This window comes from Pyxicephalus adspersus, chromosome 3 (assembly GCF_032062135.1).
Source record: "Pyxicephalus adspersus chromosome 3, UCB_Pads_2.0, whole genome shotgun sequence".
Lineage (NCBI taxonomy): Eukaryota > Metazoa > Chordata > Amphibia > Anura > Pyxicephalidae > Pyxicephalus > Pyxicephalus adspersus.
Window position 1 is genome coordinate 115,129,514 of NC_092860.1, and position 15,782 is coordinate 115,145,295.

The 15,782-nt window shown below is 34.9% G+C and overlaps 1 protein-coding gene across 1 annotated transcript in view; it reads right to left on the bottom strand.

Moving 5' to 3' along the window:
* Positions 1-2,486: 2,486 nt before the first annotated feature.
* VEGFC (vascular endothelial growth factor C) overlaps positions 2,487-15,782 on the bottom strand; it is a 78,882-nt gene continuing 65,586 nt past the window's right edge. The window contains exons 4-7 of the mRNA XM_072406082.1: positions 10,001-10,155; positions 5,776-5,885; positions 4,114-4,447; positions 2,487-2,997 (exon numbers count right to left, since the gene is read on the bottom strand). Of these exons, the coding sequence (XP_072262183.1) occupies positions 2,892-2,997; positions 4,114-4,447; positions 5,776-5,885; positions 10,001-10,155 (705 nt within the window). The 3' untranslated portion in view covers positions 2,487-2,891. The remainder of the gene's footprint in view (positions 2,998-4,113; positions 4,448-5,775; positions 5,886-10,000; positions 10,156-15,782) is intronic.

The window sequence follows — 15,782 nt, forward strand, 5'->3', positions numbered from 1 at the left end:
ATTAATATTGTCCCAGAATAGTGATCTGAATATATGTCTGAACTGTCACTGTAAAAAGGCAGATAAAGAACAATGTGCAGTAACTAACTAGACAATTGGACAATTATTTTTCATTGTCCAAGTATATGTACACTAGTCAAGTTTAAGTGATTGATTTTAATTCATTTGCAGATTTTCTTCCCTGTCTGTACTGCAGTAAAAAAATAGGTGTGATAGTTATAAAAATTGGATTATTACGAAGTCCCATTATTGGTTATAAAAATTGTAACAAAAAAAAAAAGGATGCATACGTATGGTTGCTAAAGAACAATACTCCTTTTGTTGTGTCTTTATACATAAGACCAAACATTCACAATTCTTTTTACTTTACTATTCTGCAGTTTGCACGAAAATGAAAAAAGCATAAAAAATAATTACCAAAGCAATGAAATTTGAAATAAATACTAAAGAGCAAATTTATAATACACTTGAGTTTATCTTACAACAAACCACAACACTGTCTTCTATTTGTAAAAATGTAAAATCCTGGTAGTTATCAAACAATGTTAAAGAATGAACATCCAGTACATAAAAAGATATGAATGGTAGTCCACATGTTTGAATCTCTCCACTCATCTCTAATATTATTTGACAGTTAAAAAATATTTGGAGCTAGTGATTTGTATATATATTAACAACAAAATGCTCCCCAATCCTAATAATATTTCCAATATAAGGATATCAGTGAATTGTTTATTCTTTTGATCATATTTTAACAGATGACACTATATTTTGTAAGTTTACTTTGTTGCATACAAGGAGCATATTCAATATTTCGCCATTGCTGATAGGCTCAGGTCAGATTTCAGAGCTGCATTTGCTCCCAAAACAACAGTGCATAAATTTGTTTAAATACATGTTATCATTAATGAGTTCAGCTCCTACTTTTTGAAAGTCCTGCTGATGTTGACTAATAATCCAACATCTACTTGTGGAATAATATAATCAAACATTACATTTAAAATTAGATTTGTTTTATAAAATTATATTTATATTTAAACCTTATTTACAGTTTCAGAATAAAAATTTGTACTTGAAATGTATCCGGTAATTTTACTTTGCATTCTAATTTCTAGAATCCTTAATTAGACCCTTATTCTTGCATACAAATAAATAGTGCAAGTGCATGCCTACAATGTAGCGTGAGCAAGACTTGAAAAAAAGCAGCCCTACAAAACTACAAAAGTTGATTCAGACTGCCAAATAACTAGTCCAAACTAATGACCGATCGAAACTACATGACTATTCTGCTAAAATCAAAACAAAATGGTTTTCCATTTTAACTGAAGTTTCAAAGCCCTAAAATAACGTAAATCCAGAAATTTGACCTGTCTGAGTCAGCTACACATGAATTACTACAATAAAAAAAAAAAGCTAATACTGAATTTCACTTTTCACAAAGCATCGGAAATAGAACAGTTTGCAGCTAAAAGTCTAGCTGTAAGATTCACACTAACTACCCCTGAACCTGCCTTAAATTATTTTAAACACAAGTTAAATTACTGAAAATAAACACGAATTGATTCTACCAATCCACATAAATGAAATTAATAGAATTGGACTTCCCAATTTCATGGTTAGGCCCCACCAGCTGTTATCCTACTGTCTAATGAGAACACTTTTACTGGCCACTATGGCATTCTTATTAGACAGGTGTAGGGGAGTGTCAGGGCCTAGTCATGCCCCAGAATTAAAGTAACACCTAATCAAAGATGGGCAGAGGAAAGTTTTATAGTATGTTTTATCCCTTTTTTGGCTGGATTTTCATTTTAAAAGTTTGAACTGGAGTACCGGTGTAAAGTTTTAGATGCAATTCTACTTTATTGCAAATATGATAGTTATAAAAGTGATGCCCAATTAAATAGATTTGATCCAATTATTTTTTAATAAATTTATCTGAAGAAAAAAATTATTTAAAAACATTTTTTATAATCTACTTATGGATTTTAGCAACCTTTCCAATACGAACAATCGCGAACCTCCTATTTTGATTTACAACTAATGTTTGTAACTAACGATAATAGTTGATACTCACTTTTAAGAAGAAATTAAGTTCAACTTTTTCGACATTCATTTATTTTAGATTGGAGAGCGATAAATTTTAAGTACTCTCAAAATAATCGATGTTAGATGTATCAATATAACCTAGTGAAATAAGTCTAAAGACTGACAGACACATAACAAGAAATAAACACAAAAAATACTATTCACACAGTTGATGATTTCATGTTTCTGTCTTACACTAATAAACAGACTAGTATGGTAGAGTTGCATTGTATGGCCTGGAAAAATGATGCCAGTGCAATTCTTATGGTAATCTTCCATAAAATGTAAGTCTCTTAATTTTAATATCCAAAAAAAACATAGCTCAAAGTAAAAAAATAAAATGCTTTGCATACAAGTACTCTCGAGGTGCAGAAAGGAGTCCAGCTGGGCATGTTTGGTGGTTTATAGTACAAGTTTCTGTTCTTTTTTTTTTATTAAACATCTTTTACATGATATAAAAATATTAATCACAGTGCGCTTTTACAATGATATTGCCATAAACAGAGAGGCTGCACAATATTTTTAGTGGAAATAAATTATATAGTCATTATCCTGATAAAAAAATCACAGGGAAAACATGGGCTTGTATGTCATTGGAGAAAAATGTCCTTTCAAGCCCTTAAAAATGGAAAAGAAAATATCTTGGTCGATCTTTACTTGGATCCTGGACTTAGGTGATGCAAACTGCACCATCTCTACTCTGAACAGGGTTCTTAATTGAAAATATGATCCAATAGTCAGAATAATACAGTCTTCTCTACATCCAGAAGCAAATGAAACATATCCTCTGATAGTAGAATCAGTTTTTATGGTCTTTTCCAATATGTAGGAACACAGCGACACACTTCTTCACTATAAAATAGACCAGGGTCACAGCGCTTCGGTCGAGACTTACACGGTGGTCTGTAACAACTGAAATGAACAAATGAAATAATGAATGCCAAATTAAACCAATGACATTATATATTAGTATACACATTACAAAACAAAAAATTTAAAAAATTCTGAGAGCAGTCTAAAATCTTGCAAATCTAGGTATTATAGGATGGACTGCCAAGAAGCAATATAATGTTGTTAAAGGAAACATATACTTACACGATATATAAGTAGAAAGGGGCATACATATAGTATATAAAAATTATGGGACATTTACTATACATTCGTTGCAGGCAAATTTGCTCACTGGTGCATTTGTAATAAATCAAGCATAGTTTATCTGCATTAAAAGTTTGGTCAGTGTCACATAATTATAAACTTGTTTCTGGAACTTAACAGTTGAAGTTTACATTTGTTTGTCAGGGAACTTAATTTTCCTTTATCAGATCCATCACACCTCCATCACACTTGCAATATTTATCATTAGAAAACGAACGACTAACGATTATGAACAATTATGCACAATTATTTTGAACGATCATATTGTGCACAATTCTGTACATGTTGTACAATACGATCGTTTAAATATAATCCACCAATGTACACATACGATACGATTGTTTGAACGATGCAGTGACATGTAAAGGAGAAGGTGTACTGCAGAAACATCCACGATCACTGTACGACCGTACACACAATAGTGAGCGATTGTCGCTCAATCAGATCTGCTGGGACGGTTGTTCGTTTCCAGCGGCAATCCTCATTTGCCGGCGTCGTTGTGCACTTTTTTTGTTAATGATTATCGGACGATCGGTCATTAGTTGTTCCTTTACAACAATAATTATTGCAAGAGTGTACGCAGCGTAAGACTTCAGTTCGCAAATCCTGACCAAAGACAGGTTGTTACTGAATTACCTTCTCTTGGGATGGATGTATAAAAGTTTTCATCCAAGAGTCACCCAATTTTTATCCAAAAATTACATATTTTTCACAAAATTGTAGTTAAATCCCATCTGAGTAAAGACATTTATATTTAGACCCCTTTGTTCACAAACGTAATAGTTGGAAGGATTTTCTTTAAACAATCTTTTAAAATTCTACAACCCTTAGCTCATTTCATGGCAAATCTCACCAATTTTCATGTCTGCGTACCTGCATGTTTGATGATTGAATCTTTTTCCTCTGAGGAAACACGTGTTTGGTGATTCTACACATTCACAGGCACACTTTAGAGGGTTTAGTGGCTGGTGTTTTGGACAGGTCTTTTTACAGACACATTGGCACCTCTCTTCTTCATATTGTTTGTTTTGCCCACAGGAAGTGGATAGAAGTTTATTTTTGCACACACATTGGCAGGAAGTCCGGTCCAGTTCTTTATGAGGGCCACAACTTGAAGGTAGCAATCCCCCTTTGCAGACACATTGGCATGTTTCTTCATCCAGTTCTTTATTTGGTCCACAAATATCATGGAATTCCTCCCCAGATTCTATGATCAAACAGAAACAAAATAAATAAATATATTTAACATGAAATATTCTTTAAATATTGTATCAAACAAGTTAAAGAAGTAAGAACATTTTCAGCAGTTGTCAAAAAGATGAGGTCTCCAAAAAACAAAGAGCACCATGTCTTTGACAATGTCTTTCCTACACTAAACCCAGTAATGCATTTTCACGTATATGAGTTTTTGGCACATAACAGGTGTCAAAAATACATTGGTATTTATGTGCAGAGGAAAACTCCACATATTGGCATTCTATTTTTGAGCAGGGGGAGATATGCAGTTGGTCAGAGATCTCCATCAGTGATGTAAATAGAAGTGCAGGTCAAGTTCCAGACAGACTCGGGAGACGGGGTATTCTGTAAAATACCACTTGTTCAGGACCACAGGCAACATAAGGCACCATGCACATCTTCTGTTTAACCACTGAAACCTTTAAAATTCCCCCTGGACCCTGAAAAACTGACTTTTTTATAACATTCATTATGTGGAAGTTGGAACACAGACATAACCCAGACCACATCCCACAGTGCAGTGTTTTGGCTATATGCCCTGCTGGCAGCATCAGGTTTTTTGAGATGCTTTGAGCAACTATGTAAAAACTAGATGCTATACCCACCCTAGTACTTTACTGTACTTTATATCTTCCATATGTTGTTGTACATTTTAAACTATATTCACAATGTGGTGAATTAGATTGAGGATCATTTAAAACAAACACCAATTGGGCAGCTCATTGGGTCATTGGTTGCTGCTGCACCTAGACTTTTCTGATCAATGTGGCGCAGTTACTAGTGAACTGTTTTTTGTTGTAATTTTTAACGGTGACATAACAAATAATCGGGATGCTGCTTATTACAAATTACAACATTTTACAGCTGCTATACCATTTGTGATGGGCTAATAAAATGTCCACAGAATATTTACAAAGGTTTTCTTTGAAATAAATAGATGTCAAAGGACCATTCATGGGAAACCTAGAGAGTTATTATATAGAATATATTATGGATCATATTTCATGCTGTAATTTTCTTATCTTACTGATGCAAAAAAATTGTCATATTGCACACATTATTCATTATAATGGGTACACAGAGCAGTAATGTGATGTTACGTCACCACCTTCTAATTGGCCTTATTATCCTATACTCTACATGATGTATGTACATTATAAGTTATTAACATGACAATTCTTCTGCAGATGGAACTCTCCTTTCCCTAAGGAAATGAATATCATCAGTACAGCAAATAATTCATTACATTCAGGAAGAAAATTCTCTGCTAATGCATTCAGCATGGTGGGAATCTTTTACCTGATTCCTCGTGATGTAATGAAAATCCAAAGTCATGTTGTTCTATGCATTTGCACAAATGGTTATTCCACACATAATTTCTTGGACATGTCTTATTTGCCACTTGACATCTGAAAAAAAGAAAAAATATGAAGTTACATATAGTAATCTGCAAGAGAATAATTTGGAAGTTGCAAGTTTCCATTGTTTTTTACTTTATATTTCTATCCTTCTTCTACACACAGATAGACACACCATCAGCAGACCTATTATCATCTGCTAAATGTTGAACAAATATCTCCCCTGGCTTTTTATTGAATATAAAATATCTTCAAATGTGTGTTGACATTTATTACTAGTACCCTGTAAACACATGTATATTTATTTATGGAGCCTTAATATTTCTTCAAATGAAAAAACATGTATATTGGAATCTATTTCTACGAGAAAAGCTTTATACAGAAAAGCGCCCGGACACTTAACTACACTTAACATTGGTTTAGAAGCTATCATCTAAGTGCCATTAGTAATTGTAGAGAGTTATATATTTTGTTCTAAAATTTACAAAAAAACAGGCATTGTAATAATCAATGATTACACAGTTCCACCATGCAGCCCCACTTGTCAGATTCTTGGTAGTTACAGCTCACAAATGAAAAGCAAGATCTCGCTTCTCCTGATCAATATATGACATCCGCTACCAAAAAGTGGCGTGACTTTTATTTCTTTACAGGATCATTACAGGTAGTCCCTGGGTTAAGGACATCCGACATAAGGACGACTCCTAGATACAAACGGGGCTTAAGTAATTTGTTATTAGTTGGCATTTTTTTTAAATCCTGGTCCGGAACCATTGCAGGTTAGCTGGATTGTCTGGTTTTCTCATGATAGTTTAGGAGAGCTTTATTAAACAAGGCTCAATGTATTAAGAATTATCATGAATGTTTTTCTGCAATATTACAACAGGGGCTTATATCATGGTTACAAAAGTCAGTCATCTCCATTTCCAGTAATTAGGGTCTTGGCCAGTCTCATTATCAGGAACAGAAGCAGGTAAGAATCTGCAGTTAGGTTTGATTTGTATGTAACTAGCCTGGAGATGAATATTTTTTTTTTTTTAGTAAAAGAAGAGTTTGACTTTAATCCAGCTGAACTAGATTCCTACATTGTTTCATAACTGTGATTATTAATGACAGAACTGCATGTTTGTTACAAAAATAATTGGTTTTGGTGTAATTCAAATCTTTCCACATGTCCTAAAGGGATACATTTAATCATTATGATGTAATTGCAGAGAAACTACACATTACTACCAATTTCTGAAATGCTAAATATTTATTCTAGTCATCCATCATATGAGAGAAACCCAAAGATATACTGTATGTAGGTCATTCAAGAAGAACATGATCTCCAGATTCCTTTTATTTAATAATACAAATTTGCAGACATTAGTTCCATGCTTGCATCTGTTGTTGACTTTCAAAAATAACACTGCAAAATTACCATAACTAAAAACAATGGTCTAATGGTCTAATAAAGAAAACCAAGCACGTAAATTATCATATTACTAAACACTATACTATACTAATACATAAGTTATTTATAAAGCGGTGAATCTGATATTCACTAAAACACTTACCATCTCCACCAGCAAATATTTGAATTAACTAGTAGATTTACCAGGAAAGCAGCACCCCCCCCCCCCATTTTTTTTATCATATTATTCTTACTGCCACGATTGTGTGCAGGTAATACACAACATTGTAGAAGTGTGTATATTTAAAGCAACACTAAATTCACAGCATACTTGCTGATTTTGGCACACGCTTCTCTTTTTGTTGCCTGGAGCCTGCCTTCACCCTGCAGTGATGACCAGGAATGGGTCATTGCTGCATGCCCCAAAGCCACTGTCTTTGCCTTCAATACCCAAAGCAGACTTCTGGGTTCATGTCGATCTTTTTTGGCCATTGGATGGCCACTGAGTTACTTAGCATGGGTAGGATTAACATTGTCGCCAACATCTGGGTCTGTTTGTGGCAGTGAACGAAAAAAAAAAGCCACCAGAAGCAGAAAAGACATGCAGTCCCTTTTTGGCAAAAAACTTTGCATGTCTCTTCTGACAAAAACCTCTACCTGGTTACTTTTTGTTTTTTTTCCACTGTACATACAACTTAGTAGCCACAAAAACTTGTTCACAGAGAAATACTAGGAAGGCTGATTTTTTTGGATTTATGTTTAATTCACACAAAGATGAAAAAATAATGTTTTGTGGTATATGATATTATAAAAGGCCAATCCCATATATGGGAAGTGACGAATTAATCTTTCAAATTGGGATATTTGGTTGGCACATTTTCATATAAATAACAATATAAAAATTTTAAACGACACTACAGTTTTATTTCACATATTTAAAAAGGTAACAACATTACATGGACACTGTATTTTTGGCACAATGAACAGGTATGATTCTGTTCTTCTAGAAAATTTTCTTAGCCAGAAGAACACAACCATTACATAAAACTGGTAAACTGCATTATATTTCATTTTTGTTTGTGGATTTAGATATCTTTTAGGCAACATTTTGGCTATTTTGAATTTAGTACTTAACAAGATGTGCAGTACCTTGAATGCCTGCATATTTGCCTCACTTTTTAAAGGAAATCATTACAAATCAGTTAACACTCTAAAACATTTTTACTTATACACATATAGATATTTGAGAAAATCCCAAGGGCCCCATTTATTACGTGTTCATGAAGCTGTGTGAGACTTTACCTCCCAATCAATATCCCACGTCTCATTGCTCTGAATGAGTATCATTTATCTTAAACTCAGCACAGATGTTTCTGACAAAAGATTTTGATTGGCTGCAGCAGATCCCAAGATAGTAATTCTGCTTCTAATATGTACCTTGTGACACAGAGGAGCTTAATGTGAAGCCTGATATGTTATTGTACAAAGCCTTCCCATAATGTATGGCTTTAGCTGAATAATTATTTTACAAGTTATAGCTATATAATCTATAACAAACCATTAACACTAAAACACAGATTTAATGCTGCAGGTTTTTTCAGGACTTTTACCTAGCAAACAAGCAAGAGCTTGCCACTGAACATTTGAACTACCCTACTGAGATTTCAACACATGAAACTGGGGCAGCCCTGAAACATAAACTGAAGCACATTGTCAGGAGTTCACAGCAGCCAATGAAAATGTTTCTACAGAACCATCTGTGTTACACCAAACATAAATAAAACCAAGTCAGGACAATGGAATGTGGAATGCTGAAAGTACATGACAGACAGATTGCCGGTGTTTTAGCAATGTGAACCAGACAATCCATTAGTCTTCAAACATGATTGCTGTTAAGCAATATAGATTAAAAAAATGGAAAATGATAATGCAAAGTATGTTGCCATGGGGATTTGGAAAAGGCCAGAATATTGCTGCTAAATAAATGTAATATGTATTTGTTTGTCTTTTAAAACACCTATCTCTCTCTTCTAAATTACCTCAGTTGCTCATAGACATGTTATGACGGTCTAAGAATCTGGCCAATTCCACTATATTTTTCAGAATTTTATTTGTTACGGCAGGCTGATACTTTGGGTTAACTAATTAAGTAACCCACATCTTGCACTTCAGACAAAGGTCATTTAATCTCTGTGGCCCCCATCCCCTATTAGAATGGGTGCATAAAGGTAGGGAAAAGGGGGGTAGTTAGATATTATTTTTTAACTTTAGCCAACGTATGTACAGGAGACATAATCCTTATGCCAGCTAAATCTCTGAGGATGCTAAGTAGCCCAAATCTCAAGAGCTGAGTGGTATTTATGTGAGATTTGGGCGCACATATTAGCTATAGGGTAAGGGTTCATAGATTGTAGACAAAAGGTACAGACCTAAGATGTGGATGAACTGTGACTCTGTACTCACCAGCTCACCTTTGTACCCCTGCACTCCGCTTCCAGAGATCACCTCCGCACTTCTTGCACCAGTGCACCCCTCCCTCACCTGGTTTGCCTTCTTTTATTACCACCCACAATGTAACATCCTTCCTTGATGTTGCTCTCTGTATAGAAAAAACTTCATTCCTAGCCACACACCTCCTTTAAAGTTTTCCTAACAAAGTTTGGTAATGATGCTCTGTTTCTGGTCTTTTGTACATATCATTTTTTAGGAAATAGAATCTATCTTTCCAACAACACATACATAATGGAATGAAAAGCCTCTTGATACTTACTGTATTTGTGTAGCTGGCAATGATCGTCTGATAATTGAATGGACCTGCCTGTAAACATCCAACTTAGACATGCACCGACAGGATGTATGGTTTGCAAAACTAATTGTTACTGGTTTAACTGGTCCTTGAGACAGCGGGACAGTGATTTCAAATAACTAGAAAAAGCACAAAACAAGGAACAATTTCCGTTATCAGCAACATTTAACAATATAAAACAGACTAATAAAACAGAGCAAGCTACATGTGTATTGTAGTAACAGTTCATAGAAGGGCAGTAAGTATGTAAGTAGGTAATCAATTTATTTAATAAGGATAAGTGCAATGCACATGGTAGTGTAACTTATAATATACTAATTGAAAATCCTTCCTGTTACATCTCTTAAGCTAATGAAAGATAAAAGCTAATTAGCAACCATGAGTATGCTCTCTGCACGCCTAATTAAACAAAGCCTCTATAACTGCAAGATCCTTAAAACAAGTTCCCATTATTAGAGAGTTCCAGTCTAATGTGTGCTGGCTCATGACATATATTTTTAGCAACAAGGTGAAGTAAAAGACAAGCATAAGCAGCAGGTATTACTAACTGTGGAAATCAAATCAAAGTGGAACCTCAAAATAATAAAACAGAGAATAAACTGGCTTTTTAACCACATACTAAGTGAACAGCCTAAAGTCCTTTTATTAGATCTACCACAAAGGGAACTATCGCTCTGCAATAGGAAATCTTATGACTGGAACAAAGATAAGTGAATGTAGTGACCATGAGCAGACCACAAGTATATAGAGACCAGTAGTAGTACTTTGTCTTTGCTTGTATATTTCTCATGTGGTTAATAATAATAACATATGCAGTGGACCAGGAAATGTGGTGATGGTTATACAAAGCTGATTGTAATTTGGAAGATACTATATTTATGCACAGTGAGCATCTCCCTTTGTTTTAAGCTGTAAATACCACACTACAGGCACCTGTAACCTGCGATGTAACTGATCACGGGTCAATACTTTGTTTTTTGTCTAATACTCAGTTCACAAGGTGATATGATTCATTTCAAATAGTGTAATGTGACGTAAATGACCAAAGGTCACTATTTCCCTATTAGATCTTGTCTATTACCCCTTTACTAATTTCCAATAAGACAAAATCTTTTGATTCATGTTATCCATGGATTTCACCTACTCCAAATGGCGGCATTACACCATCAAACCCTGTGAAAAAAACAGGTTGAGGCATATTGATAAATTCATTACTCCTACTGAGCAAAATTATCAAGTTTTATCTTTTAGACATGCAGCGGTATGATCTTTGTGACAAATACAACAGCAATACGCTCAATGCTTCTAATGCATTTTCTGTAAATATAATAAATGTTAAACAGAGAGAATAAAGTGTCTTTGGAATAACTATGGTAGGCGGGTGAAGCTGGGAACTAGCATCTACCCAAAATGTAATTACCAGCTGTAGCGTTGAGTAACCCATTAGCTACACATAAAAAAGAAATATGAGGGAAAGTGTTCATAGATGAATTTGCATTAAATGATTTAGCACATTATGTTCCATATGATGCTGCAGTAAAATCTATGTAATTCATACAGCTTGGAGCTGTTGGCATTCAGTCATTTCTGCAAAGCATCTGTGTCCGATGTGGGAAGCCTGATACAAGCTTTTACATTTGACACGGCTCATAAGCAAGAGAGATTAAAACCACATACAGCAGGATATTTTCACACCATATAAAGAAAAACAAGGGCAAAATACTGACAACATTATGGAAACAGAGGGTATCTTTTTACATTGCTTTCCCTTGTATTGGCTTCAAAACATGTCATTCATGGATAAAATTCATGGATTTAGCAAGTTTCTTTAGCAATCATAATACATGTAATTTCCCAATGTTTGGAAGACAATAAAATTCTGACATTTTACTGTTCAAATGATGTAAAATTCAACAGTTTTCAACAAACCAACTGCAAATTCTAAGGAATTTTCATGATAATATCAGTAAAGGTTATTAAAGGCTGTTCTTTTTACCCCTGGGAGTGCTGGTAAATATCATGTCCAATCACTTAGGGTTATATAGTAAGATGTGCAATGTAGTAAGGCACAGTGAAACACCCAGAAACAGTTCCCCAGCCAAAAACTTTCCCACAGCCCAGTGCCCCAAGGTATGGCCACTTGTAGGGTTAGGGCAAGATTGGAGATAGGAAGGTGTAAAGTGTGCTGCTGCATCAAGGTGCCATACCCACGGAGGCTCCAAAGCAGTTCTGCACAGGGGCCAACAGTGGATTATTTTTGCCAGTAGTTTAGGGCATGGTGTCCTGAAGTCCAAAGTTTGGAAGGACGCATAGCAGGCCACGACCACATCAATAAGTCTTTGTGATTAACTTTGGCTACTGTTAGCTGAAAGAAGCAGATGTTGGCAGGATCAAGGCAAAGGTTTTTCTAAATACTTAAACTCTAAAAACAAAACAAGGTGGCAAACAAAAGTACACTTTTAGGTTTACACTAAACCATTGTTACTTAACGATTTTACAGTAACAATTCTTGACCTGTTTGCCCCAACCAATGTGATTTGTCATACTCTGTGCCGTCTCACAATTACACATGGTATCCGGTAATGGACAATTTTCTAAAAATTAGGCCACATACCCAACCCAGCTCAGTGTTCTGCATGTGAAACGTTTTTCTAGCTAAGGAAACATGAGCTGTATGACTGCTATAGTTATACAAAAGATTTTTAAGCTTTCCAAGTGCCCCCCTTGTGAACTATGAATAAAATATTGGATATTGAAATATTACTGTAAACTGAGCATTGGAATATATACTTATAATGTGAAGTTTATATAGTTATATTCATGGCTATCTTGGGACACTATACTATACCTTATATGTATATATCATAAAGGGCCTGTAGAGGGATGTTTAACAGCACATTTTTCACTGTTATTACTGTGTAAATAAACTGTATATTTGTATGGTTTATATATGGAGCAGCAGATTTATGATTTATTTATGATGTATGTATACATACTTTTGGCTTGAATATTATTTTGCTCTATTTTAGAATTAGCTAGTAGTATATTTTTATAATGTTGTAAGCAGTCTTAAATGATATATGAAAACTTTTTCCAGGTTCAAGAACAACCCCCTATTTTTTTATTGATATGTAAACCCTAAAATGAACATTCTCTTCTTGTTTCATTTTGGTTTGTTCTAAATTCCACTGAAGGAATTTCATGCAAAAACATTTCTAGTTATTCCTGAGAACTACGTATCCCCTGGACTTGTTGTGCTGTGGAGAAGGATAAAGCGGGGTCTGGTGATCCTATTCTATTGCCCTGATACAAGAGGATGAATGAACATGTCAACCCAAGTAGTGTGGTTTTATGAAATTTAAAAGGGGAAAATAGTTTCAAAATGCAACCTTCAACAGCTAAAGCCTCTTAAGCTGTAATATATTTTTGTTTTATGGTTTATTCCTTAACCCTGCTGTGTGGTGGATTACAATTGCAAACATCTTCTTAATGGTGCTTCAGGATTTGGAAACAATTGGGCACCAAACGGGCTCCTAAATCCCCTTTATAAAAATGTCTTTGGTAACATCTAATTTGAGAAATCTTTGTTGCCCCAAAAAATCAATAAAAGAAATCAGACCCTATGTCTTACACTACATGAACATGGTTTTACCAAACAGTAACTGAGCCTAAAACAAGTTCTATTGACCTCTGTAGTTGAATGCACTGTAATGTAAGATCAGATTCCCCCATATATTTCACATTATGGTAAAAGGGATTTTGATCTTATTCCTCGGTGCCTTCAACTACAGAGGTCAATAGAGCTTGTTTTAGGCTCAGTTACTGTTTGTTAAAACCATGTTCATGTGGTGTAAGACAGGGGTCCCTTCAGGAGAAGAACCCTGCTTAGGAAGGGCGTATCGGCCAGAGCCGTAGACCACATCTCTCATACACATCGCAGGCTCAGGGAGGTGGGCGGGTTGTGTCTCTGGAGAGGGAGTGGGGTTCTGGTATCATGACAACACTCTGGGGAAAATGTCTTCCTCTTTGAGTGACACACATCTCCCTGCGCATGTGGGGTCCGGAGTTCATGCATTTAGTGGTCCTCGAGCTCCAAAAGGTTGGGGACTACTGGTGTAAGAGATAGGGTCTAATTTATTAAAGCTCTCCAAGACTGGAGAAGATAGACTATCATGGTCAAGGTTTATTGGATCCCTACCTACCTACCTATATTTATTTAAAAAAGAGGCATGTAAGGATAAAAAAAAATTCAAGTCATCACAGTGCTCAGAAAAATTGTGGCAGATATACTAAATACAGCAAAACTGACAATTCACTTACAGACTAGAAGATTTGATTGCTATAGTGAAACACACATACTAGCTTAGGAGTGTTAGCATAAATACTCCTCTGTTATCAATCCCTGTGCAACTTTAACTCCTTGTTAGCCAATTTTAACACAGTCCAGCTAGGACTGACAGTGACGTCCTTTGAAACTAGATTACCATTTTATATATTTATAATTATATTATTAGAAAAAAAAATAATGTAGGTACAAATTTTTATTATCAGCTACTGAGGGTTTTTACACAGCCTTTCACCTTTACTTTGGTCTTTATAAAAACTTGAATGTTTCCATAAATACCGCCCACCAAAAAGCATCATACGGTAATGTCAGAGATTTCATAACTAGGCCCTGCAATCCGTTATTCTTATATCAGTAGATACACAAGTCTCAAGTTTCACTATCTGGTATTCAATCAAGAACATATATGGTTAGATCTCTAGATTCACTTAATGACAAAGTAGAGTTTGAAAATGTTTACTCCTTCACTTTTCCCCCATGTTAAAGGACCTACCATGTAAGTTACAGTATTTATACCATGTAATGCTGAGACCACTACTGTTTTGTGACAACTGACCTTTCTGGAGTGCAAGTATCAGGTACAATGCACAGATATTGAGAAACTATTCTAAGAATCAAATATTTTATTACACAACATACAAAGTACCACAAAGACTACATTTACTTGACAGGGCTTTAACACAGTGTAACAATAATATTTGTTTCCAATAAAAAGAGAATTTTATGACAAAGGCAATTAAAAGGTTACCAAATACTAGTACCATTGTTGGGAAAAGTCAAAGAATCCTAATACCAACCAATGCAAATTCTTGTTTTACTGGTATAACTAAAGTGAACTGAAATTTGATTGGCCGACGCATATTATTTTTCACACCTCAATACTTACCCTGTTTCCCCGATGATAAGACACTGTCTTATTTTTTTTTGAAGGCCAAAATATGCTCTAGGGCTTATTTTCAGGGGGATGCCTTATTTACCCATGAAGAAGACTACAGTACACAGTCCTAAAAAGGGGGGGCTGTCTTATTTGATGGCCCTGCCTTATCATCGGGGAAACACAGTATCTATATCTATAAGATAAGTTCATTTTACATGTAAAAAGTTTTATTGTGTCCTTAAATCAGAGCTGTTAAACTGTTCCTGAACTGGTCTTTAAGTGATTTTAGACAACCATGTCCAACTTTTCTGAGTAAAAGGCAAACAAAGACTGCCTTACCTTGTGAAACCAGAGCAAAAATTCAATATATACTCAAATTCTTTGTAGCTTTGCATAGCTTCTTTTTAACAGCATCCCAAGTCAAACACATGGTGAAAATCACATGTTTAAAAATAAAATTAAATTGAATTCGTGCACAGCATTCTAATTGGCTATGACAAGTGAAAGCCTGAGATTCCTAAAAC